Here is a 27,026-nt window from a genome sequence, read left to right as displayed (position 1 = left end):
TGAGAAACAACGAGGGTGGGGGGTGGAGGGTGGAGGGGGTTGCTGGTTTACGCCTTCACTCAGTTTACAAGTGAACAATTCAGTGTGTGTACCTAAGTGTTTCATCTGATAGAAAAAAAAACTCAGGTCTTTGGCTAAAATGAGCAGCAAGAGGAGATAAACAACTAGCAAGTGAAAAAATATGACATGAGACATGAGGAAAACTACAAAGAAAAGCTTTTAAACTGGTAGACAAGTGCTGGTAGAACAGACTGACATCCACTTCCCAAAATCTAACCAATTATTACACTTGTGGGGTGGGGTCTGGCCATTCTCCTCCCTCTCGCAACCCCCCCCACCCCCACCCACACACGGTTCAAAATCTCCATCACTTTCATACTCCTCTGCTCTTTAACTGTGTTCGTGACTGTGGGCCGATTACAGTCTGTGGGAGAGTCATCAGAGGGTCATGCCACTCAATGTTGTGTTGGACGGTCCAGCCCCCTGGGGGTTTCGGCTGACAGGAGGAAAGGACTTCAACCAGCCTCTGACCATCTCCAGGGTGAGTGTGGATGATGCTTGTGTTGAAGACTGGAAGAAAAAAAAACTGAAAAGAAGTCAAACTAGTACAAAGAAAACCCCAGTGCTTATCGCTGTTCTTTTATTTCACTTAATTTCTCACCATGTAGTTCCTTCTTTTTTAAAGATTTGACCATTAATCATGTTCATACATTTGTGGTTTTATCCTGTTTGTGGTCAGTTCCTGCTGGCTTTAGCGCTCCACATTGTTTTCAAGGAGTGTGATATGGGCCTTGCACCTGTGCTGCAGTAAATGCAACAGGCTTAGATACAAATAGCAGCTTACGTTGTGCTGTGACATGTACAGACACTTACATATGCTCATCCCAATGAATGGATTTCAGACAGAGGAATTTAGGAGCATGATGAGGTTACAAAAATATTCCAAAACAACTTCTTCAAGCTTACTGAGAGAGTGAAAATCACTTCAGTCTGATGGAAAATGTACAATTGGAACAAACATACAAACAGAAATGTGGTGTCCTCAAGATTTTGAGTCCTGTTTTTATGTTTTGGGTGAACATGTTCAAGTTTTGTGGGCTGTCATCGTGACAGCTGTGTCAACACAAGAGAATAGCCTTGTCAGTGGTCAAAATGATGAGCCCAGTATATGCAGCATTATGATGTGTCTGTCATAATGATGCAGCACTTCAGAACATCTTAAACATTTGGAAGTCGACAGATAACTCCATGTGCATTATCAACGTGATGGATTAGCAACATAGCTGAAGATGAACACTAACCAAAGGAGAATTAAAAGTGCAATGTAAAAAATGTAGGGTTAAAAAAACAGCAAAAATTCAGTGTAATGTTCATAATTGCATTTTCATTTGTAATTACCTAAAAATAAGTGGTTTTTATTGGGTTATATCAGCTCTGAATAGACTTCCTGTCCTTTTTACCCCCAGTTTTGTCATTGAGTAACAGTACTGTCACCTATGTTTTCTGTTAATTCGAAAGTCCAGACTGCACAAAAGAAGCATGGGTTATGTAAAGGCCTTTAACATTTTCATCGGTCGCTGAAAGGGAGGGTGAGGCGAGGGGGGTTTAGCTTTTATTCGTAAAACCCAACATCACATGAGCATGAACATGAACATGAACACACGAACAACACCCCCTGTCCAATTTCACTACTGGATGCCACTAAATACATGTGTGAACAGTGAATATGATAAACTAGAGAAAAGCGAAACACTTGAGGATCATGATATTATGATTCTTGATACTGTGTCACTTCTCAAAAAACTACTGGTCTTTAACAGAGGTGTGAAAAGTATTCCCATTCAGTACTCAGGTAGAAGTATAGAAAGTAAGGTTTAAAAAGACTTCTTTAGAAGCTGAAGTATCAACTTAAGTAAAAGTGTAAAAAGTACTGGTTTCAAAACTACTTAAAGTATAAAAGTAAGTGTAAGGTGGAAAAAATGCCATTAGGACAAAAGCTTAGGTGGCGCCACAGGGGAAGGCCTATAGTGCACTACCCCACCTCCCCAAAAAACATTTATCTAAAGGTCATGATGACTATAATGTTATTAAAATGTTAATGTTGAAACATTTGGGATGCACTGGTCTACCTGGATGCTACCAGCCTCCTCGCTGGTGCTTGGTTGGGACAGTTTGCTGGAGTTGTCTTGAGTCTCTGTCATATACTAGGCTACATATGTCTGTTTTGTCCTTGCTGGAGTGTAATGTGCTTTGTGTCATGCAGGTGCGATGGATTGCATACAAACCAATAGGGTGTATGTGTATGTGGGGCATATGTTTATATTTCTCATCCAACCACAATCAAATTCACTCAATCCGGATAGTGCCATTTATCTGGATATTTTTTTTTATTTGAATGATGACAAGTCGGAATGAAAACAAACCAAAATGAATTAGGAGTAATGCGGCTATTTTTAAAATGTAAGGAGTAGAAAGTACAGAGAATTGCGTGAAAATGTAAGGAGAAGAAGTAAAAAGTCGGCTGAAAAATAACCACTCCAGTAAAGTGTAGATAACCAAAATATCTTCTTAAGTCAAGTAACGAAGTATTTGTACTTCGTTACCTGACACCTCTGGTTTTTAATTAATAGTTTATATACAAAGATTCGTGACAAGGGTTCATTTTGCTACTAACAGAATTTGGCCATGACAGTATTCCCAAAATAACAAAAATCCCAATTTATATGTACACAGTGATTACAGTATATATTAAATCATAACTCATATATGAATCTATACTTTATGGGCAGACTCTTGCCGATACACAGCCCTACACAATATGGAGAATATGGAGAAACACTGTACATGCATCATGTTACACAGGGATTTGAGCAGTAAGAATGTCACAAAGAAGAGATTATTTGAAAGTTTTTGTTACTGTATTAATTAAACATACAATAAAACTGTATCTCAGTTGATTCAATGTACAAGACAACACTAAATGCAACACACATAATTATTAAACTGAAGTTATTAGAAGGACTGTAATAAAAATGGAATACCAGTGAAGGATTTACACACTTTTAACAATTCAGCAGTTGGTAACAGTTGGTAACAGTGACAGGTGTGATAACCTCTAATAAACAGTTAATTTCAGTTTGTTTTTAATTGTACTAATAGTACAATAGGGTAGTTTAGGTATATTAAGATATATTAAATGTCTCTTAATCAAAACAGTAAAATAAATGGTAGCTTGATGTTGTTGAGTAGTTTTTTTATTACTGAGGGAGAAATTGTGTTTACAGCCAAGGTAATGTATTGACATTTTTATTTATTGTATGAGCTGGCTGTGACATATATTGACATTACGGAATAGCTGCAAATAATAGCGAAACAGGCTGAATCTAAACATTGTTGGAATATCTGATGTGATGTAAGAACTGTATATAACACAGGCCTGGGTATTTTTGATCATTTTAATACAGAAATCTTTTGTCTGAAGTTACAAACACAAGTTTCATAAAGTTTAACATCTTTATTGAGCTACAGTACATGTACAGTACCGTAATTTTGATTTCATAGCAGGCAAAATCCATAGCTAAAGGAAAAATATGAAAAATAAACGACAGAAGGGAAGGGGAAATGAATAAGTATACAGATGTAAAAAGACAAAAAAAAGAAAAAAACAAAAATATGGATGAATACAAGAAATGTCTTTATATATACAAAGAAAGCTGTATGTACAATTGCATAAAAACAAACCTGCAGCAAAGTTCAGGTATTAAACAGTTCTCTGTCAAATATTTACATAAAACATTTCACTGCCTAATGTAAGAAGAACCTTAATTTGATGTAAAGTAGTTTCATTCCAAGTTGTTTCTGTGGTGTCTTCTTTAGTTTATGAAGCCATTTGTGCTGAATCTCCAGTGTCACACAAATCAGACATGAAGAGATGCGGTAATCCTGCTCTGTTGGGGTTATGAACATCTATATTTAGGAAAGACCTCAGTAACTACTGACTTACCACATAGTTAGGTCTCCAAACCACTGGCTGTGTCCAATAACCTCACACCTGTTGTGTTAGCGTCCACTGGGGTCCACATGAAACCAGTGATGAGAGAAAGCCAGGAGGTGGACGAACAGAGGACAGACAGAGAGTTAATGTGAGCAGGAAAACAAGAAGTCATGTGTTTAGAAAAAGACAAAATGAATGTTTATTTGACTGTCTGCATAATAAATTGTAGGAATATTGTTTCTCTGCTAGAGACTCGGGCTTCATTCAAGCACAAATGTGTCCAGTGTCTGTCTTTACTGCCATTTTTGGTCAGGAACATCCTCCTCCTCTTTAAGACCCTGCCGTGTTTCCATCTCCTCAGGAAAAGTAAACACAAGTGATTATCATCTTTTTCTTCAGCAGGCAGCGGTCTTAAAGGGCCAATGTATCCCATTTACATATCAATTATGATTTACTGGTCGTATCGCAAAAGAAATGGATAACATGTTGTGTAAAGTTTGCAGTCTGTTGGTGGTCCAGCGTAAAAAAAAAAAAACCCTGAAAATGACAGAGTTTTTTCTTTAACTCTGTTATCAGTGGTTTATCTTGGCTTGGACTTAAAGACTTACAAATTATTATTTCAAGCCTGGTTACAAACACAGAGCTAAATGCACAAAGAATAGATAGTGCCTGCAAGCAGCGCCATGAATTGTGTGGGGTTTTTTTTGTACATGCAGTCTGTTCCATGTTAAGGATATATTCATAAAAAAAACTTTGCACTAATGACATGCTGGAGCAAACATAGCTCCAAAATCTTTTAAAGGTTAACTCTTTTTATAATCGGCCTCTGCATTTTACCATCATAATACACATACAATAACTACCTAACATCGGCTCATAACACACATTAGGAGCAGTGAGCTTCCATTGAAGACATTTGGAGACCAACATGGATTGATCAATAATGGAATCGATAGAATGAAAAGAGTGAAATACATGAAAAAATGTCCTTGTAGTTGGTTTGAATCTGTAACACCAGATCAGATGTTTTTGTTTGTTGGTTTGTCTATCAGTGCTGCACTGATTGTCATGAATTTCTTTTGAAAGAGTAGGACATAGACCAAAGATGAACCCATTACAAAGGTACAAAAATATTAAATTTGTTGTGTTGTAAACTTAATATTATACAGCTGGTGATGAAACACTTTGGTGCTGGTGATGATGTTCAAAAATTGGCAGTACAATATTTTATATTTTAGAGAGGATCCACACAAAGTAGTGGAGTCAGGATTTCGTTGGTTGTAAGAATTTAAGATAATGCACTAAAGTGAATTAAATGAATGTGGTGACTTGGTGGAGTCCCCATCCATCCATCCATCCATCCATCCATCCATCCATCCATCCATCCATCCATCCATTTTTTGAACCATGAACATGTCACCAGTTCATCACAGGACATGAACAACCATTCACCTTGACATTCACACCTGTGGGTCATCTAGATCGGCCAGTTAATCGGTGCGTGTCTTTGGATCAGGGGTCTCAAACTCATTTTCTTTCAGGTGCCACATTCAGCCCGATTTGATCTCAAGTGGGCCTGACCAGTAAAATAATAGCATAATTTCCTATAGATAATGACAATTCCAAATTTTTGTCTTTGTTTTAGTGCAAAAAAACCCCATTAAATTAAGAAAATACTTACTTTTATAAACTATCCAAACATAAAAGATGTGAATGCCCTTGATAAAACTGAAATTTCTTTAGAAAAATAAGTGCAATTTAAAGAAATTATGCCTCAACTTATCATTTATACACATGCATTATGGATCAGATCTACAAAGACCCTGAACACTTAGTAACAGGCAGAAAATAGTTAAAATTGTGCTTAATTTTCTTTAGACATTTCAAGTTGTTGATATTCGTTCAGGTTATTCACATTTTATTGTTATGGGATAGTTTGAAAAAGTAACCATTTTCATAATTTAATGTTATTTTTTGCACTAAAACAAAGACAAATATTTGAAGTTGTCATTATTTATGGGCCTGGTGTATTATTTTTTTCACATCAAACCAAGAAGTAAATATGGAGTCATTATTTTTTGTAGGTTTTTATGCTATTATTTTACTTGAGATCATATTGGTCTGTATGTGGAGCCTGAACTAAAATGAGTTCGTCAGCCTTGACTATGGAATTTTTGCACTTTGCAAATTCATCCCACGGGCCACACTGGAACTATTTGGCCCCCGGGCTACATGTTTAATACCCCTGCTTTGGATGGTGGGTGGGAGCACACTATACATTATACACACTATAGCTCTGGGGAGAACATACAAACTCCACAAAGAAAAGCCCACGCTGGCTGGAATGAAACCCAGGACCTTCTTGCTGTGAGGTGGTAGTACTCACCACTACACCACCTTGCTGCCCACATTATCACCCTTTAAACTTAAAAAAGCAAACTAGGTGTTAATGGTTTCTGAAGATTGTTGTCTACCTATTGACACATTCAGGAGCAACAGGAGCATTCATATGACATCTTGTTTATGCCCACGTAATGAACATTGGCTAATATTCACCATCCTGTTAGCTCTGTTTTCTGCCAGTTTCTAAGAGGATAATCTGACTCCTTAGTTGTTACTAAGTTTGTCTGCCACTTGGTGTTGAACATGCAGGCGTGGCTTTGCCGAAGCTTCATTGAAACAGGTGTGTGCTGATATTATGGCAGCTGAATGAGGTTCATGGTTCAGGTTTCATGGATCACAAATTAAAATAAACTAATGTAAAAAAAAAAAAAAAAGAGAAAGAAAGAAAAGAAAATCTGGAAGACTCCATTAAGATGAAGGCAGTACAAACTCATTTTCCCTTTTGTCTTCTTTGTCAAGTACTGCATATTGTGCGGCTCTGAATATGGTTGTCTAGCCGCTTTTACCAGAATCAAACAGAGGCCAAAAAAGCATCTTAACCCTCTTAAAACCTTCATCTGAAGACCTATAACTATTTTTGTGGGACTTGTGAATGAACTGAATACTTCTTTGCACTTTGCATTTCTCAGTGAAAATCAGGCGTTTTCCTATGTTTAATTCACTGATAATGTAGATGTTTGAAAAAACTTAGTGTAAATTCAAAGGTTATTATATTAGAACAGAGAAAACTGAATTAAAAGTTACTTTTCAGCAAGATATGTCATTAAATAACATAAACCAAGAGTCTACCACCAGTGTAATTTATAAAACTTCTTATTTTTTACTGGTGAATCAGTGTTACAGAAGATGACGGTGTTTCCACGTTCCCTATGGAACCTCTGAATGTTGTTATTATAGTTTATGGTTCAGAAGTTATTAAACATGACAGATCAGTGCCTTTGGGTCTGGTGGCTGTTAAGGTCTTTAAGGGTTAGTCATGTGAGGTATTTACTTGATAATATTCTCCTGTATTGTTTCTAAAGCTCATGTGTTTGCTATTTTTAATATCCTTGTCTGTATTTGGATAATATGAGATGTGATCCTTGCTGCTCTGCATTACATTATAACCATTTTAATCCTTTACACCGTTTTGAGTTTCTTTAAACTTGTTTAAGTGTCTTTAAACTGGTTTGTCTTTAAACTGGTGATTAAGTAATAACAGATGTGCATTAGAAATACTCCATTACCTCCAGTATGTCTTATGTCCCATCTTCAACTGACGAATCACAACAAAGTGCGGATGACAAATGTGCTAAAGCTATGTATATCCAAGGACATATTGCATTTACAAGAAGGGATGAAAAAGGTAAAAACTATTAAAAAAAAAAGATGAGAAAGATGTCAGAAGGAAGCAAATAAGACACAAAACAGAGAGAAAGAAAGGCTGGGGAGGTGTTTTGACGTAAACAAAGGCAAATGTTCAACATCAGGACTATTGCTTGGAATCAAAAGAATCTAATAAAATGTCAGCAGAGCAGTAAAATATATAGTGAGACAGTAGCTGTCCAAGATATGCTGTAAATTACTGCTCCCTGTTTGGCAGCATGACACAACCCCATCCCCTCAGCATATTCATTCAGGGTTTATTTATAGGCACATGACCTAATCCAAGTTTTAATATAACGTCCTGCGGCAGCTCAGCCCCGAAATGCAATATGGCTGATCATAGGTCATGCCCTGTGTCGTGGAAGTGGGAATGCTCGGTTCGTTTTGAAGCTGCCTCCCGAGGTATTCCGTGTGACCCCGCTGCCTTTCTTTACTTTCCTAATAATCTCGATCACTTCCTGGCCAACATAGGACATATTCCATCTGGATGCTGTCGCTTAGTGGGAAGCAGTGCATGTTTATTTTATCTCCATGACAAGGGTTAGACAGTTTACATGTGTGCATACCAACCAGGGCAGTACAGTTCTTTAAGGAGAACGTCCTGCTTCCTCATCATGGAGAACAGTTTGTGTTTTACAAAGTGTGTGTGTCATGATAAAAATGCAGATTCAGGCCAGTGTTTGATGTTATGAGTCTGAGTGAATACATATGGGGTTGTTCTTAGTGGAATCTGTGTTTCATGTTCTGCAGGAGTACAGTATTTTGGCCAGGTGAGACAAAGCTGTGATCCCTGCAGGGGAACAAGAGGCTTTGCAGTTGAATAATAACAGATGAAGTGCATTTGATGGAGAACAGGACAAAATGCTACACGAGGCTGTTCCATCTGTAGTTACTGATGGTTAGATTAATAGAGACAGATGGTGTGTTTCCAGCTGGCTCCGTTAAAACCCATCAGTCTGGGATCCATTCTAACAGGAAGCAGCTTAATTATGAAAAACTGGATAAGTAAATGTAATAGATCTACAGCATTCTGATGTAGCAGACTGTGATAATGCATCTAAGTAGGATATATATATTTTAGCTTGAAATTTGTTTTGGTCTAGCCTAAAGAGCACTTTCTGAAGGTCTTATCTCAAACAAGTGTTAAATTCTAGGGCTGAGAAGTGAAGCCTGTGCCAAAGTGTACAAATGTGCAGTAACTTCAGCATCCACTGGGAGGCTGGCATCAAAAGGGACTCCATTTTTATAGACTCTCATGTTAAAATGGTCAACTTTACAGGTGAAATAATATGTTTACAGCCTACCACAAAAAGGATTTGGTCTCTCTTGTTGATTTCCACCTTCGTGGCAACTGAACAGAGCAAATTTTTCTATAACTCATTTAGATGAATCCATATTCCACAGGCTACTACAGGGTGTATAAAAAAACTATACATTTTGAAAAATTACCCCCAGTTCTGCATTTGATAATTTTTGGAATTATTTTTATGGACGTTGGTAGGTAGGGGATTAGTGGATATTTGTCCATATTTACAGACCCAGGTTTTCATGCATGAGTAAGCAGGGGCAAATTGCGCAATCCAAGTTAAAACTGGTTTGTGCGAAGTAGCGGCAGGATTTAAATCCAATCAAAGGTCATGGGAGAGGACAATGGGCATCCATTTTGTTTCCCACAAAATTGCCAGGTTACAGCATTAACACTTTGGCCACCATGTCAGTTTCATTTCTTTACCCATGGTAGCTGTTCCTGCCTTTCAAAATTAATTCAACTTGTTTAGGCCTGAAAATGTCACTAAGGACAGGCCAAGCCTAACCCTAACCCTAACCCTAACCCTAACCCTAACCCTAACCCTAACCCTAACCCTAACCCTAACCCAAACCCTGTAGATGATTCTGTCATGAGGCTTACCTGTGCATAACCCCTCTACATCCCTCTAATTTAGTTAGATTTTAATTTGATTTAACTGACTTTATTTTGTTTGTAATTGACATTTATAGAGTTAAAATCCTGGAAAAGTATAGAAAATATATTGGTAGTGTTGAGCACAACTAAAATGGCTTAAGCAGAAAACAATATTCATATAGGATGATTTTATTGCAGTGTTTTGCAAGTACACTTTTGGGCTGAAGGGTCTCCAGAGGGTGCAAAAATTTTTTGTAGCATATAATAAACCTGTAAGATTAACAGACATTAGATTCAAATTGTCAAAATATATTGTGTGATACAGTAGGTCCAAAAATAAATTCATGTCACACACGTTAACACAGATAATGATCACCAAATCAAAAAGGAAAAAATGAGACAGATGTGCACAAATGGCCTGATGGATCCCTGATGGTTAATTAAGGTAATCTGTGTAACCATATTACCTGATGTTAACATGAATTTGTATTTAATTATAGTCACTCAAATCCATATTATAGGGTCTGTTAGCTAGCTTATACATTTCATAAACTTTGACATGTACATATTTGTATTTCATAACAGTGATATTATGAAATACAACTATATGTGTCAACATTTATTAAGTAGCTGAAAACTACCTGATGCCATTTATTATCACACTGTTAGTTGAAGTACTCGGTGTGTTCATTATGCTCCCAGTTCATCTATCTTTCTTCTCCAACTCCATCTTCTTGTTTCCATTAAGAGACCAGATCATCCTTGACTCAAACTCAGACTTGTATTACTTATATTTTTGCTCATATCTGATTTGCTTACTCCACTATACCTGTCCCCTTACCTCTTCATTCTTTGGGTCTCCTCCAGATCACTCCAGGCAGTAAGGCGTCAGTCGCAAACTTGTGTGCTGGAGACATCATCTTGGCCATCGAGGGTGTCCCCGCCTCAGACATGCTGCACTGCGAAGCTCAAAACAAGATCAAGGAGTCCACCAACAGGCTCTGCCTCACTGTTGAAAGGTTAGAAGCACCAACAGCTGCACCATGTTGAAATGCAGTCATGTAACATAGTATGAAGACCACAGTGATGCTGTATTAGATTCTACATTAAGTTTATTGTGTTCAATAGTAGGATCACATCCAAACCTGAATAATGGCTGTGTCCTCATTTCACTATCAACAGTAACTACAGGATGGCAATTTTCTTTTCTTTTCTTTTTTTTATTGAAAATGCTGTGGGAGTCCTGTGGGATGGGAAGCAGTTTCACTATTTATCATATGACTGGGTCAGAAAAAATGTCAACAGGAACAGATGGGAGGAGAGATTATAACAACAGTGGATTTTATAAATAAATACACAGCTATAAGGCAAATAACATGTAACAAATAAAATGAAATAAAGCTGTCAGCGCTGCCATAAAAACATTAAATTGCCTAAAAATTGCCACTTCTTGTACTAAATTAGATATGGGATGGCTGAGAGTCAAGAGGGACCGGGACAGACAGAAGTAAAAATCCATTTCTATGTGAGCCTTGGCTCAGGAGGGTTGGTGGTTTGAATCCCGCTCCATCCTAGTCATGTGCCGTTGTGTCCTTGGACAAGCCACTTCACACACCTTGCCTCCAGTATCACTCACACTGGTGTACGAATGCCCATGTCCGGTGGTGGTCAGTTTAGCGTGAATTGGCACCCACGCTTCTGTCAGCGTGCCCCAGAGCAGCTGTGGATACAAATGTAGTTTAACACCACCAGAGTGTGAATGTGTGAGCGAATGAATAATGTTATATACTGTACATATACATTACATGTACATGAATAATACAAAAAAATTCTGATAAATCACATTAAAAATATATGCTGTCAAATGTCATCACAGGGTACTTGAATAATAGTGGCAGCAACACTGAATAATTCTGAGTGTATTATAAAAAGGTAATCAATTGTATGATGAAAAACACTTAGATTCAGTCGTATTTACTAATTTATCTAACAACTATTCATTTTGCTTTGCCAAGTACTACTTGTCTACTTTCTTTTCTAGAGCTCCACAGATGTGGCCAATTGTTTTGGCAGTGACACATATTTTATTTTTAAATTTTCAAGCTTTGCTGCTTGTTTTTTCTCCCACTTATTTCTGATGTACATTGAAGAACAACTCGAAACTTTTTAAGTTTAAGAATTTTAGTAGCATGTATTTATGCAAAGAGTCAGCTTGTGTCACTGCCAAAACTTTAGGCCACAACTGTAGGTAGATTGTCACTGAGCTGATTAAAATAAGTTTACATGTTTTAATTAGTTCATTTCAAATATTTTAGAAATTAGAAAATAATAGAAACAAAACTCAAACATGTTTTAGTAAACATTTAAATATAATTAACTAAGAATGTCAAGTGTAAAGCAATGAAAATTTGTAAAAAAAAAAAAAAAAAAAAATACCAAAGGAAAATGAAGTGGAAATTCAATGACAGTGAAACCTTTTCTTATGATTAGATTTTTTTTCTACTTAAATTGGACACAATTTATTAAATAAGTGGTTCCAGGCACAACAAACCCCACCCCTCACATGTATTGTAGCTTATTGTGGCATCGATCCAGCTGATATCATCATGTCTGTGTCATGTGCTGATGTCAGCATATCAATTACCTCTATGTATGTGCCAAGTGTGAAGTAAATTGAAACAAAATTGATGTTTTAAAAACATTGGAAATTTCACCCATTACAAGTAAATAGGAGAAAAAAAAGATTTGAAAAATTAATAAAATATTTGTTCCCAAAATGTAATCAGATCTATACTGGGTCACTGGCAATCTATAAACCCAATCTGGTATGAATTCAACCAATAGTTTTGCTGCTAGAGTGGTAACAAACAAAGAAACAAAGAAAGAAAGAAACCGAACCAAACACAATTCCCCATGCCTCCCCTTCAGGGGGTGGGGTAATAAATGATATAAAGGTGTGACAGTTTTGTGTGTTTACAGAATAATTCACCCCATATCTGAGTTTTTACTGTTTTAATCTCACAGACAATGAGATACACACCAGACAGGAAAATCTATTCAAATTCAGCAGGTTTAATAGTTTCTTATCTTCCTGGAGCTTATCTGTTCTGTCACATCTGCATTTTATTTGGTCCTTTTTCCAGTTTTGAGCCCAGTGTTACTTTTCCTTTGTGTGTTGCATTGTGGGACAGGAATATCTGCGGTACATTTACAGTGAACTCTGAAGGGTTTATAAATTTGGTTTAATTTTCTCAGTTTTTCAGTGTTTACACATTCTTCAAATAGTTTAATGGAGTCCAGTGGCCTGATGGGAAAAGGCTGATGTGTACGCAGAAGTTTAAGCTTCACCTTGATGTTTAATAGTTTATAGTTTGGGATTATAGATGGTGTTCACAGGCAGAGGCAGAGTTCAGCCGCCACTCCATCCATCATGCTGCACTGACCTTCTGACCAGGATCTGTGTTTCATTCCCAGGAATGAAGCAGCTCTGTGGTCACCACGTGTTACGGTGGACGGCAAAGCTCACCCATATAAACTTAACCTGGAGGCAGAGCAACAGGTGAGTGAATGGAAATAAAAATGATTGGACCACAGTGGCCCATCAGCATGTCTTCTATTCTATTATTGGAATATTAATCATTTCTACATTATTTTTCAGTGTCAGATTTTAATTTATATGCTACCTCAAGGTCCTCCCCAAATTATAAGGATTTTACACAATCACTAAGTGTCTTTGCACTGGAAAAGAAAGAAAAAAAATACTGGAGAGGAAAGAAATCATATGGACACTAAGCAGGGCATGTTCTATTATTTTTGAAATGGGAACTGCATGCTGACCTCTAAACATTGAGGTAATGTGGGCCCCAAAAGGATGCAAAATACAGTTAAATCTATATGTTTATTGAGAAAATTTATTGTAGTTACCATAAATTTTAATACACCATGTTTCTTTATGACTCAGAATGAGTATCAGAATCAAAATACTTTAATAATCCCAGGGAAACTACTTTTATATATATATATATACACACACACACACACACACACACACACACACACACACACACACACACACACACACATATATATACATATATATGTATATATATATGAAATAAACATATTAAAACACTCTTTTAGAACACAATAAGTATCGCAATTTGCACAAAATATATACTAGACAAATATTATCAATATGATAAGGAAAAAAAATAAACATAAGTGCACAGAAATATTCTCATGTATAATTCTAATTTTTTTCAAAATGTAACCTTTATTTAACCAGGAAATCTCCCATTGAGATTAAGAACCTTTTTTACAAGGGAATCCTGGCCAAGATACACAGCAGCAAAAACAACACACAGTTACAGGATTCTGCCTCAATGAGGTGGAATTAAGTTTGCAAAGCAAACATTTCATCACATTCACACAAAAGAAAACCCTGATACAAAGTTAGACACAAGTCAAGTGAACAGACCCTTTTCTCTAAATCCATTACTTACAGTATTTTCCTCATCTGTATTAATATATTTGTCTCATTATTATCTTTAACCGCCCTTGCTCCCTACTTTTTCTTTCAGGAGTATAAACCCATTGGCGCTGCTCACAACCGTAAAGCTCAGCCATTTGTTGCAGCTGCGAACATCGATGACAAGCGTCAGGTGGTCAGCACGTCCTACAACACTCCCATAGGCCTCTACTCCTCAGGGAACATCCAAGACGCCATGGAGGGACAGATCCGAGGCCTGGTCCACCCACGGAATGCCAGGTAATGACACTCATCCACCTACTGCTGCATCTGTAACACAGACAGCAGCTTGTTCCAAAAGAAAGAAACCTGTTTTTATGTCAAAGGCTATTTTTTGTTGTTTCTTTCTATAACAGTGCATCAATTTTAAATATACTGATTTGCTTTAGTAAAGCTTACATGTTTCTTGGTCTGACGATGATCATTTGTTACACTGTCAAACTTAACACTATTTGGTGGCTGTTAGAAGTCATGAAGCTGTCAGATGAATATGTTTTTCTGCACATCACAGACAAAAAGAGCATCTAGTTCCTAATGCATCTGTAAAAACAAACAAGCAAACAAGCAAGCAAGCAAGCAACCAACCAACCAACCAAACAAACAAACAAACAGAACAAATTTGGCGTTTCCTCTTTTGATCTTCAGCAGCTCCATGTACAGTCTGATTATGACAGCACACCAAAACTATCTAAATTCTCATGAATCGTTGCCATTCTGTCAACTTAAGGCACCAAAGACACTAATAATAACAATGTTGACAAAATAAATCTACATTAGACAGAGAATAGACAAAAATCACAGGGAGATTAATGACTAAAAGTCTAATGTTAGATAATTTCTGTTGAACAGCAGCTCATTTCAACTCTAAATTGACTTTCCTCTGGCGCCACCTTCTGGCCATAGATTCCACAGCTGCTGCTTTAAGATGTAATTAGATTACACTGTTAAATACCTCCAGAATAAAAGTCATGAAACTTTTCTAAGTTTAAAACACTTATAAATAAAAATTAAGTTAAAAATGCTGGTTGGCTGTTGTTTCCAAGATACAGTCTTGGGTCAGAGCTACTTCAAACACTGTCTACATTTCACTACATTCATTTTACAGGTTTTTTCTACTGGAACATTTATAAATGTATTGTAAAAATGTACAAAAAATAATAAATATGTGTAATAACACTTTACCGTATGCATTAAAAACATCCGCCAAACAGCACTTTTGTCTTTTGTTTTCCAATTCATCTTATTAAAGTATATAATATTTTGTACATTTAATCTTTGAGGAAGATCATTTCTAAAAAATAAATAAACAAACAAAAAAACACAGCATATCGGTATAATCCTTTAGTAGTCCCACTTCAGGGAATTGTGTAGTGTTACAGCAGCATATGGATGGTAGTGTTAAAAGTAAGGACTAAAGTAAGCCATATAAAAAGTATAAAAGGAATATACAGCATTTACAATAAGCCTTGCGCCTTGGTCAGGGCCATTGAACATGGTTTGAAAAAAACAGGTTTTAACACAAGACTGCACTAAGAAAACATATATATTTTTGTATATAGGTGTGTTGTTGTGTGAAACTGCTACTGGATGCAGGAGCCAAGGACCTTCACATTGTTAAAGTGAAGCCATCTGTTGCTAATGGATCTTTCTGTGTCTTCAGAATGTCATGTAGGAGTTGAGTTTCCTTTGGATGCATCATGGACTGTTGTTCAGTGGAAATGTGGACTGTGTTCAGATGAATTAATAACTAGGCTTTGTGCTCTGGAGCAAAGAAGAAAAGGACCATACAGACTGTTAACAACAAGTCCAATAGGTCTGTCATAGATCAGTTCAATTCAGTTTTATCTATAGAGCCCAATATCACAACAAAGTGGCCTCGCAGGGCTTGACAGAAATTGTTGAATTGATAAAAAAAAAAAAAAAAAAAAAAAACACAATGAAAATGAACAAACAGTCAAGTAATCAGTTAGTAGTTGGGGGTTAGTCGGTGCACAGGGCAAAAGTCATTGTCACTTCTGTGGTACATCATTAAATCTGTCGAGGTTTCAATCATGTGAAGAAAATGTCGGAACTTAAACATCCACATTCATTCGGCAGCTCTCTCCACTTAGTCCAAAACAATAAATGTTAATTCAGTAAGTGTTTTATGCTGTTACGATAAAGTGAAGCCTCTTTTCCAGAGTTCACTGTTCATGTCAAGGCCAAGCAGGTTTATTTCTATAGCACATTTCATGTACAAGACAATTCAAAGTGCTTTACTTAAAACATTCAAAGCATTACAGCAGGGAAGCAATGAAAAGTACAGACATGAGAAAAAAAAACAGATAAATAGATAAAAGATAAAACTTTAAGCTTAAAAGAAACAGATCTGAACTGATGAACAAAGACTCTATTCAAATGCAGCTGAGAACAGGTGAGTCTGTAACCTGGATTTAAATAGTTCAAGTCTGGTTCATCTTCAGATTCTGATCAGAGTCTGATGTCAGTCACATATTTAACTCCTTGGAACATGCATCATAGAGCAGGTGCTGAAAGGTAACTACTACAAATCCCCCCCCCTAGTGATACAAAAACTCTATCACACAACACATGCTTCCTTCAAGATGAAAATTTTCACCATGTGTATTTCAACAAGATGGTGTAAAACTGCATTCTACAGACATTACAAAAGCACCACAGAAAAAGATGAAGGTCTGGGTCCTATGGTGGCCTGATGCAGACCCCACTTGTCCCCAGTAGAGAATGAATCTTAACCCATAAAGACCCAGTGCTACTTTGGCAGTTCCCAAATGATTTTTTTTCTCTATTTTTTACCTTTCTTAAACGATTTATCACCATTTATTGCGATATTATCCTCAGTATTTAGCATTTTTGAGTGAAAATCAGGTATTTCCTCTATTTAATTCACTGATCATGTAGAAGTTAATATAAAAGCTCAGATTAAAATGGAGGGTTATTACATCAAAAACAAAGAAAACTAATAAAATATATGAATAACTGAACATAAACCAAGCATCTCCATCCACTGTCATTGATCCAACTCCATGGGTTTTACTGGTGAATCAAAGTTGTAGAAGCTGATGGTGTTTCCATGGTAACAACAGAGCCTCTGAATGTCAAAATGGGCCATATCTGATGACCATGAAAAGGTAACAAACTGCATTTTACAACAATTATTTATACAGGGTGGGGAAGCAAAATTTACAATGAACATTTAGCTGTTTTTTCTCAGCAGGCACTACGTCAATTGTTTTGAAACCAAACATATATTGATGTCATAATCATACCTAACACTATTATCCATACCTTTTCAGAAACTTTTGCCCATATGAGTAATCAGGAAAGCAAACGTCTAAGAGTGTGTGATTTGCTGAATGCACTCGTCACACCAAAGGAGATTTCAAAAATAGTTGGAGTGTCCATAAAGACTGTTTATAATGTAAAGAAGAGAATGACTATGAGCAAAACTATTACCAGAAAGTCTGGAAGATACTATTAAAGAAGAATGGGAGAAGTTGTCACCCGAATATTTGAGGAACACTTGCACAAGTTTCAGGAAGCGTGTGAAGGCAGTTATTGAGAAAGAAGGAGGACACATAGAATAGAAACATTTTCTATTATGTAAATTTTCTTGTGACAAATAAATTCTCATGACTTTCAATAAACTAATTGGTCATACACTGTCTTTCAATCCCTGCCTCAAAATATTGTAAATTTTGCTTCCCCACCCTGTATGTATTGATAGAATTAAAGGATCAATAGGTATTAAACAGTTTAGATCAGCAGATGGATGTTTGGGTCTTTATGGGCTAAAACACAACAAAGACCCTGTACCCTTGTACTCCTAAAGACTTGTCTGTAGGAAAAATGGAAAGAAATGTGTAAAAATGGCAATATTATAAAGTCATAGATGCATCACTCAACTTTTTTGGAATATGTTGCAAGTATCATAAAGAGAAGTGAGTGATTAATAGGAAAAATAACCCTGAAAATTCAATAAAATGAAATGTCAAAGTCCTGTTTAATTAGTTTTCAGTTCTTAATCTACTTCAATATACTAGTGCAGCTTTTTTCTGTTTCCAGTTTGTAAAACAAAATGATTAAAAGTCAATTTGTAATGAAGAGCAATGGTTCCATTTCTCTATATGTCAACATGTACATTATGGAGACTATAACAAAGTTAGCACATGTAATACATATCTTGAGATTGATGTATTCTCCATTATATTTGTACAAACATTTCTTAGCATTTTTGTTTGGTGTTTGCAGAGGGGGAGATTCCCTTATCCATTATATCAGTATGGAAACAACAAAACTAGTACTTTGAATTGTAAAAGTAATAACAGGAAAGGTGATGCTCAGAAGCAAACAAAGGCTGAATTCACGTCACGTCCTCCTAGTTATCTCCACTGCATGGTGTGATGATCAGAGGGTGACGCTGACCCAATAACAGACAGGAGAGAACAGAGCCAGTGGCACCACTACCCTTAATGTACCTTTGTATTATTGTATGGTTTTAATCCCTCGGCCAACTTCTGGCCGAAGGGCTATTGTAATCATTTTGTCTTCTGTCCATCTGTCTGTCCATTCAACAACATAACTGCATTATGTGAAGAATGCATTGAGATACTGTATCTGCTCCAAATTTATACTGTGGATGCGTTTTGGCATGGAGCAGAAGCCTATTGAAAACAGGTGACCTTAACCTATTTTTTTCAAGGTCTAATGTCCTTGTGCCTTGTGCAGTTATACTATCTGAGTGCTTTCATATATAAATATGTAATAAGTTTTACACAAAGACAATCTAATCTAATCTTTGGCCGAGGGGTATTAACAGCGCACAGCACGTTACGTTTTAATGTAGTTTTCTGAGTAAATTAACTATATCCTCCCTGTTTTTTTGTTTTTTTTTGTCATTTGTCTCTCCATGTCCTCTTTCTTCTGAGTGTTGAATGTCTTTTACTTCAGTTTGAGTGAGAAAGAACCCCTAATTTCCACACTTTGTAGGACAATAAAGTGAATATTGAATCTTGAATACAGATTATATGACCCCTATGTGGTACTGATGCATTTGACATGTTGACTGAGCTTGAATTAATGTAAATATTTATTTTTGTTGTGTTATTTGTGATTTGATGATCATCAGGCATCAGAGTATAGATATGTTTAGACTAGGAAGCTTATAATTGTCATTAATTATTTAAGGAGAAGGGGTAGGAGTTTATAAGTTATACTTCTTTTGACTCTTTTCTGACTATTTGTCTTATGTTTAAGTGTTTGGTTTGTTTATTTATTTTTCTTCTTTTTTTGACATTCATATTTGAAAATAAATACATCAACACATCAATGATGGATATATTAAGGGATTCATATTGTCTGGTCTCACTGTAATAAGTTCTTCCAGCTTTTATACCAAGAAAAATAATGTAAAAAGAATGACAAAAACAGGATGGAAGTTCAGTACTGATTTAAATTAAAGTGGCTAGTGTGATGAGAATAAAAACAGTGTACAACTAAAACCACTGATCCTGTTTGTGGTTCCAGTCCCTCTTTTACTTCTTTTACAGCTGCCTCATGTTGTAGCTCTGTCATTTCCAGATGATCTGCTGCCTTCACTGACCGCAAACAACAATACATCATTTCTTCCATTAGCGTGAAGCGGAGGTTCTAATGAATGTGTGGGAGAAAGAAGCAACATGTTTATTCATCACAGTCAAATGGCCTGTCGTACATCGGAGAAACACTGTGTCACAGTCAGAAAATGTGTGTTTTGTGTGTGTCCTTTAGCCCCAGGGCGTTAACTTGCATCGAGGACTCTGATGTGTACCGGATGTTACAGAAAGACCAGGAGGAGCAGCAGGAGCCTCGACAGTCTGGATCATTCAAAGCCCTGCAGGAGTTTGTCGACAGCGACGGTGAGTTCCCCCACTTTCACATCACATAGGACCAATGTCCCTGTATCTCACCAACATGTTCTATCAAGAATCAATAATAACTTCAATTTGTGAGGTTGTCTGGTTCTGCCTAAGCTATGTTAGAGTCCTGTGGTGTTGATGCAGGAGATCAATCTTCCAATAGAAGTGGGTGGTACTTTCACTGGAGGAGAACTCAACCAAATGAAAGTCCATATATGACTTCCTATCAGCGCTCAATAGTAACTATATTGATAACTCTAACCATTTCTGTGTTATAAGTCGTGTAAATATGGACTGAGCATCGGAAAGTGACCAGATGAGACGAGAACCATTAAGAAACAACTTTTAGAGGCAAAGAAAGTGATTTAGTGAGAATCACTGTTGTTTTCATTCTTTTCTAAATGTAAAGAATGGAGTTTGATGCTGAATGTCAGTGTTTCTTCTACACAAGTGAGTTTGATTCTTAGGTTTATAAAGGTATTAAGTTGTTATCCTGTTTGTATGCTGCCTCTTGGCCAGGTCATTGTTGTAAATGAGAATCAGTTCTCAACTAACTTACCTGGTTAAATAAAGGTTAGATAAAATAGATAAATATTTAGGGATGTAGCTGCATTGGTTTAGTAAATGGCCATGTTTGATACTGATATTTTTATGAAGATTTATTTTCTCTCGATCTCTGACAAACTCCAATGTAATAATCCAAAAACCACCGTGACAACGTTAGCGCCATGAACTGAATGCAGAGTCCTGTTTTTTCTTCAAACAAAGAGTTCGTAACTGGTCTGCCTCTTCACGTGCTCTTCCCAGAATCCTCGTCATGACTGTTTTATGACCTTTACATAAAAAACTCTTAAATAAAATGGATATTCTTTTTTAAAAGGTACATGAGGTAATATCTCATTTTTAAAGCACAAACTAGAAATCATTTTTAAACAAAATAAAATCATGAATTTAACACTTAATTTTCTGTTAACACATAACACTGTACTCTCTGATGACCACACTGTCTCTCAGTTACATGGGATATTATTATTTTTGCTAAGTTGCTGTTTGTTGTTCCATGGTTCATGGTTCTATCATTGCTATGCTGATGATACCCAGCTCTATCTGTCATTCCCACCTGATGACTCCACAGTCTCAGTGCGGATCTCAGATTGTCTCTCTGACATATCTGCATGGATGAAAGCCCATCACCTTCAGCTGAACCTGTCCAAAACTGAACTGCTGGTCTTCCTAGCTAAGCCAACCATACAGCTGGACATCTCCATCACTATTGACTCCATACCTCTGGCTCCTACCAGTGTAGTACATAACTTGGGAGTCATGATTGATAATCAGTTGACCTTCACGGATCATGTTGCCTCTGTCACTCGATCATGCCGTTTCACTCTGTTCAACCTAAAAAAGATCAGGCCATACCTAACCGAACAGGCCACCCAGCTCCTGGTGCAGACTATGGTTATCTCCCGTCTTGACTACTGCAATGCTCTTCTAACGGGCCTCCCAGCTTGTGTTGTCAAACCACTACAGATGGTCCAGAATGCAGCAGCGCGTCTGGTCTTCAATCAGCCTAAAAGGGCACATGTCACCCCCTTACTCATTGAGTTACACTGGCTACCCATAGCTGCCCGCATCAAATTCAAATCTTTAATCCTAGCCTACAAAATTCTCAGTGGGTCTGCTCCTGTCTACTTAGGTGCACTAATAAAAGCTTATGTCGCCCCACGACCACTCCGCTCGTCTGGGGAACGTAGTGTGGTGGTCCCCAGACCTTGTACAAGACAATCCAGGCTCTTTTCATGGGTCGTTCCACGTTGGTGGAACGCTCTACCAAGTGCTACAAGAACAGAGTCATCCCTGCCTATCTTCAAGAAGCTCCTGAAGACCCAGCTCTTCCGAGAGCACCTCCTGTCCTAGCACTTTCAAACATTCCATTTTAAATATTCTAATAAGGTTTTTCCCAGGATAACCACAGATTCTTTCACGATTATCTCTGGACCTGCTGCGGTGGTCCGGCCTCTTCCCTGCCCTCATCATCACCACTCACTTATCCTCAACCGCCTCCATGTGTCTCCCCCTACTCCCCCCTTCTCCCCCTCTCCCCCAGTCTCTATCTCTATCGCTCTCTCTTTTTCCCCTTCTCTACTCTCTCTCTTTAACCCCAACTGGTCAAGGCAGACGGCCATCCTCCAGGAGTCTGGGTCTGCTCGAGGTTTCTGCTGTTAAAGGGAAGTTTTTCCTCGCCACTGTCACCAGTCACAAGTGTTTGCTCCAGGAGGATTCTGTTGGGTTTCTTTAAATTGACTTAGAGTCTGGTTTTGACCAACTCTATATATAAAATGTCAAGAGATAACTTTTTTGTGATCTGGCACTATATAAATAAAATTTGATTGATTGAGTGATTTAATTGGTTTTCCCCTGTAAGTCGCTTTGGAAAAAAGCGTCTGCCAAATGCGTAAACATAAACATAAATATAAACATGGTTCAGACTAAACTGTGACAGTTCTGAGCTTGTTTGACTGCAAGCAGATCTTTAGTTTGGCTACTGACAACACAAATTGTACAAAAAAACAACGGTAATTTGTGGTTTTACTGTGGCTGTTTTGTGTCTAAAAACAGAACTAAGCAAACAGAGCTATAATGTAAACTATCAGCTGATGCACCATGTGAAGATTTTAAGACAAAGTGTTATTTTGGGCTCCTGACAAAATAAGCATCTGTGAGTTTTAGTTTAAAGAAGAAAACTTGATGATACCATAATCCAGATGTGTGGAAACAATGAGCTTCATACTTTATTCAGTGACTGATATAGCCTGTGTGGATACATAGGATGGATTTGTTGGGGGTTTTGGTCCTATGTTTGTTTTGGTACATGACTTCCTCCTAGTGTTAAGAGTCTGGAATATCAGTGCTACATTGAATCCCATTAATAATCACAGAAAATTTCTATGTTTTCTCTCATAAGGGTACAACTTAATAACCATAGAGAATGCCTTAATTTTTTTTTCTCTTTTTACTTATATCAGAATTTATTTCGTATCACATATCAAAGCAAACAGGGATTAAACCATCAACCTTAACAGTCTAATAACTTTATTTTCTGCTTTTTCCTTGTAATGTGTGTTCACTGTAGCTACAACAATAAAAGAAAGGCTCCTGCAAAACAGAAGTGGATTTGTGCAGTACACTAGTATTACCTCTAACCTAGATATTGTTATAGTTATAATAATCCGCCTACTCCTGCATTTCCTTTCGTTACTATTACATGTTATAAAACACAAAAACAAAACAAAAAAAACCACTCCTCCTTGCTTCCTTTATTAATTGAGTGCCTCCTGATAATCTCAACAATAGGACATAATGAAGTGTAATCTAGGATTCAAGAAGTGTTGAGTGCTGTTATATCTCTGAGTGGTTTGTTTTTATGAATGTGCTCTGCTTATTTATGACTAATGTCTCCACTGAGTGTTCGTTGTCTTTCATATTGGCAGGCACTCGCCCTATTGTAACCAGGTCAGTTAAAGCACCGACAACCAAACCGACCCCACCCACAGGAAACCTGCAGAAACTGCCTGTCTGTGACAAGTGTGGGAATGGGATTGTGTAAGTAAAAATAGAATATGTCATCTGTGGTTCACATTGAGAGTCTCCATAACTGAACATGTACCAACAAAACAAAGCAGTACAGCACGGTCAGAGAGTATTTTTCTGCCCTAGTACAACCTGAATAAACAGTAAGTTAAGTAGTTATGTAAAATGCAATGTGGGGCAAAGTGTTAATTTCGTAATTTGAATTAATATATTACCCCACAATGTAACTTGTTACAGTTACGGTGCTCACTTGCCTTTGTATTATTTGCACTAAAATCAGTTGTACTGCATAAAAGCTCAAGAAAGCCTTATTATTTTTATTTTCTCTGAGGATGCACAATCTACAAACATAATAATAACAATAATAATAATAATAATAATAATAATAATAATTTTTTAATAAATACAGCTATTCAAGTCGTAAAATTCCTGTATTTTATAATAGTGTGATATAAATTACAAAAAAAATTGCAATTTCATTTTTTTTTTCCAGTGATGTACAGCTCTAATAATGTGAAATATCAATGCAATAAGACAAAATGAAAAATAAGAAGATATAATGAGACAAGATGAGATTTATTGACTAAACTAGAGAATTTTGATTAGGCAATAGAGTTGTTTTACGGGTAAAAAAACAAAAAACAAAAAACAAAAAACAACAACAACAAAAAACAAGAAAAATTAAAAGACTGTAGCCAGATGTCTGAAGGTGACAGTAAACACTCACAATGACAAAACATCTGCACATGATAATTTTTTTTTATGACTTGAACTTTATTAAGTTTTAATTTTTAAAATAAAGAAAGGGTAAAGTAAATAAAAAAAAAAACAAAAAAAAAAAAATCAGGCCATACATGATATACATTTCCACACCTTAAGCCAGTTATCAATACCAGTACACTGTGGACATGTGGATAATCTCAAACAAGACAAAACATGAAATAATAATAATAAGAATGACGCAAACCATTCACTTACACATGGTTACAGCAGTCATTACTTAAGTACAGTCCAGTACATCTGCATATGATAATACCTAATACAACACAATAAAGAAATGTTATTTACAGCGGAAAAAATCAAGATATTGTTAGATGTAAAAACTGCAAAATAGCACAAGATACACAGTCGGGTTCATTTTACTTGCTATTAAACTTTAGAAACTCATGCAGAAATAGTGATGGAATATGACATTTATATCAATTTCATGCAGCTCTGTGTAAACAGTTGAACGCTCAGTTTGCGTTTACTGTTGATTTTGTGTTTATTTCGATGACTCACCTCTCCGTACATATCCACTCATCTCCCTGTCTTTGCTGTTTGTTGCTACAGCGGGACAGTGGTAAAAGCACGCGACAAATACCGCCACCCCGGCTGCTTCGTGTGCTCCGACTGTGACATCAACCTCAAACAGAAGGGTTATTTCTTCGTGGAGGGACAGCTTTACTGTGAGGCCCACGCTCGTGCCAGGATGAGACCACCAGAGGGACACGACCTCATCACAACTTATCCATCTGCATAGATACAGAAATCTTCCTTTAATGAACACAAGCACAAGGATGCACACATACAACACAAACATAAGACAGACAGGAGATAAATAAAAGAAAAAACTTACATCGACTTTCTTCTCAAAGATATTCCCTCATTTGGTGTTCAGATAATGGAGCTTTTCCATTCATTTGAAACCCATCTGTATCCATCATGTGTGATTTAAGGGTTGGCCTGAACTTTGATGTTTGTGTGCAGTAAATATTCAGTAAAAATAAACCCTTTCCTCCGTACATATAACAGAATGATGATTGGATCCATACATCACTTCTAGTGTATTTAGGAACATGAATGAACATGCTATAGGTTGGGGGGGGGGGGGGGGGGGTGTCAAACTCATTTTAGTTCAGGGGCCAGATTCAGCTAAATTTGATCTGCAGTGAGCTGAACCAGTAAAATAATAACATAATAATATATATATAACATCAACTCCAAACTTTTCTCTATGTTTTAGAGCGAAAAAAGTTAATTTACATCATGAAAAGGTTAACATCTACCAATTATTCTTTCAAAAGATGTGAATAACATGAACAAACTGAAAAAATGAGTGTAATTTTAACAATATTATGCCTCAGTTTATCATTTACACATGTACATTATAACTTACAGATCACAGTGGATCTACAAATACACAAAACATTTAATAACAGGCAGAATATTGTTAAAATTCCACTTACATCTCTTAAGACATTTCAGGTTGTTCATATTTATTCAGGTTATTCACATTTTTTGCAAAATTATACTTTGTTTTAGTGTATTAATAATGGATTGGATTTATATAGTGCTTTCCCAGACACCCAAAGTGCTTTACATCATTGACCCATTATTCATTCGCTCTCACATTCACACTCTGATGGTGGTAATCTACATCTGCCCTGGGGCAGACTGACAGAAGCATGGCTGCCAATTTGTGCCTGTGGCCCCTCCGACCACCACCAAACATTCATACACCAGTGTGGGTGGCACTGGAGGCAGGGAGGGTGAGGTGTCTTGCCCAAGGATACAACAGACTGATTAGGACAGAGCGGGATTTGAACCGCCAACCCTTTGGTTATTGGATGACCCGCTCTACCACCTGAGCCACAGCCACCTCCAATACATGAAAATATTTACCCTTACAAAGAGAAACATTTGGAGTTGTCATTATTTATATGTTATTATGATAGTATTTTACTGGTCCTGCCCACTTGAGATTGAATTGGTCTGAATGTGGAACCTGAACAAAAAGGACTGTTAATATCTTAGTGTAATTTTTGCATTTCACAAATTCATCCCAAGGGCCGGACTGGACCTTTTGGTGGGCCAGATTTGGCCCCCGGGCCACATTGTTTGACACCTGTGCTGTAGATGAACTACTCTATTATCAATAGAACCTGACATAAATGACAATAAAATACACTTTCATCCAGCCAGTTTCCAACAATTTCTTATGTTTTACCTTTTTTTGATGCCATAAATTGGTTTGCATATTAAGACAACCCAAAACATCTACTGATCTAAACCATTAACCTCTCCAAATCCCACCATTTTGAAATAAATACATTAGTTTCTACAACAAAACATTCATCAATATAGGCTCACGATACCTTCTTAGAAAGTTTAGATTCTCCTCAATAGAGTCTCTAAGTTTATTTTATAGTATTCAGGGGCACCAAAACATAATGAAAGAATCATTTTGTGCATGAATTCAAGTTGTATATTGTAGCCACATACCACATGTTCACAGACGCCTTGAAAAATGTCTTAAATAAAAAAAAAAAAAAAAAAAAAAAAAAA

The 27,026-nt window shown here is 36.8% G+C and overlaps 1 protein-coding gene across 1 annotated transcript; it reads left to right on the top strand.

Annotated features, from left to right (window-relative positions):
* The first annotated feature begins 370 nt into the window (after window positions 1-370).
* On the top strand, window positions 371-27,026 carry LOC115417139 (PDZ and LIM domain protein 3). The gene is made up of 8 exons (XM_030131149.1): window positions 371-541; window positions 10,533-10,684; window positions 13,140-13,224; window positions 14,246-14,433; window positions 19,981-20,108; window positions 23,600-23,711; window positions 25,032-25,556; window positions 26,598-27,026. The coding sequence occupies exons 1-7, from the start codon at window positions 449-451 to the stop codon at window positions 25,219-25,221; spliced, it is 948 nt and encodes a 315-aa protein (XP_029987009.1). The 5' UTR covers window positions 371-448; the 3' UTR covers window positions 25,222-25,556; window positions 26,598-27,026.

The sequence above is a fragment of the Sphaeramia orbicularis genome, chromosome 1 (assembly GCF_902148855.1).
Source record: "Sphaeramia orbicularis chromosome 1, fSphaOr1.1, whole genome shotgun sequence".
Lineage (NCBI taxonomy): Eukaryota > Metazoa > Chordata > Actinopteri > Kurtiformes > Apogonidae > Sphaeramia > Sphaeramia orbicularis.
This window is presented reverse-complemented; position numbering and strand designations above follow the sequence as displayed.

Excerpts from the sequence above, each read along its gene's own strand:
- LOC115417139 (XM_030131149.1), top strand. The coding sequence starts at position 449 with ATGCCACTCAATGTTGTGTTGGACGGTCCAGCCCCCTGGGGGTTTCGG. Across the intron at positions 10,685-13,139 it reads CTCTGCCTCACTGTTGAAAG|GAATGAAGCAGCTCTGTGGT; the intron begins GTTAGAAGCACC and ends TTTCATTCCCAG. Across the intron at positions 14,434-19,980 it reads GTCCACCCACGGAATGCCAG|CCCCAGGGCGTTAACTTGCA; the intron begins GTAATGACACTC and ends TGTGTCCTTTAG.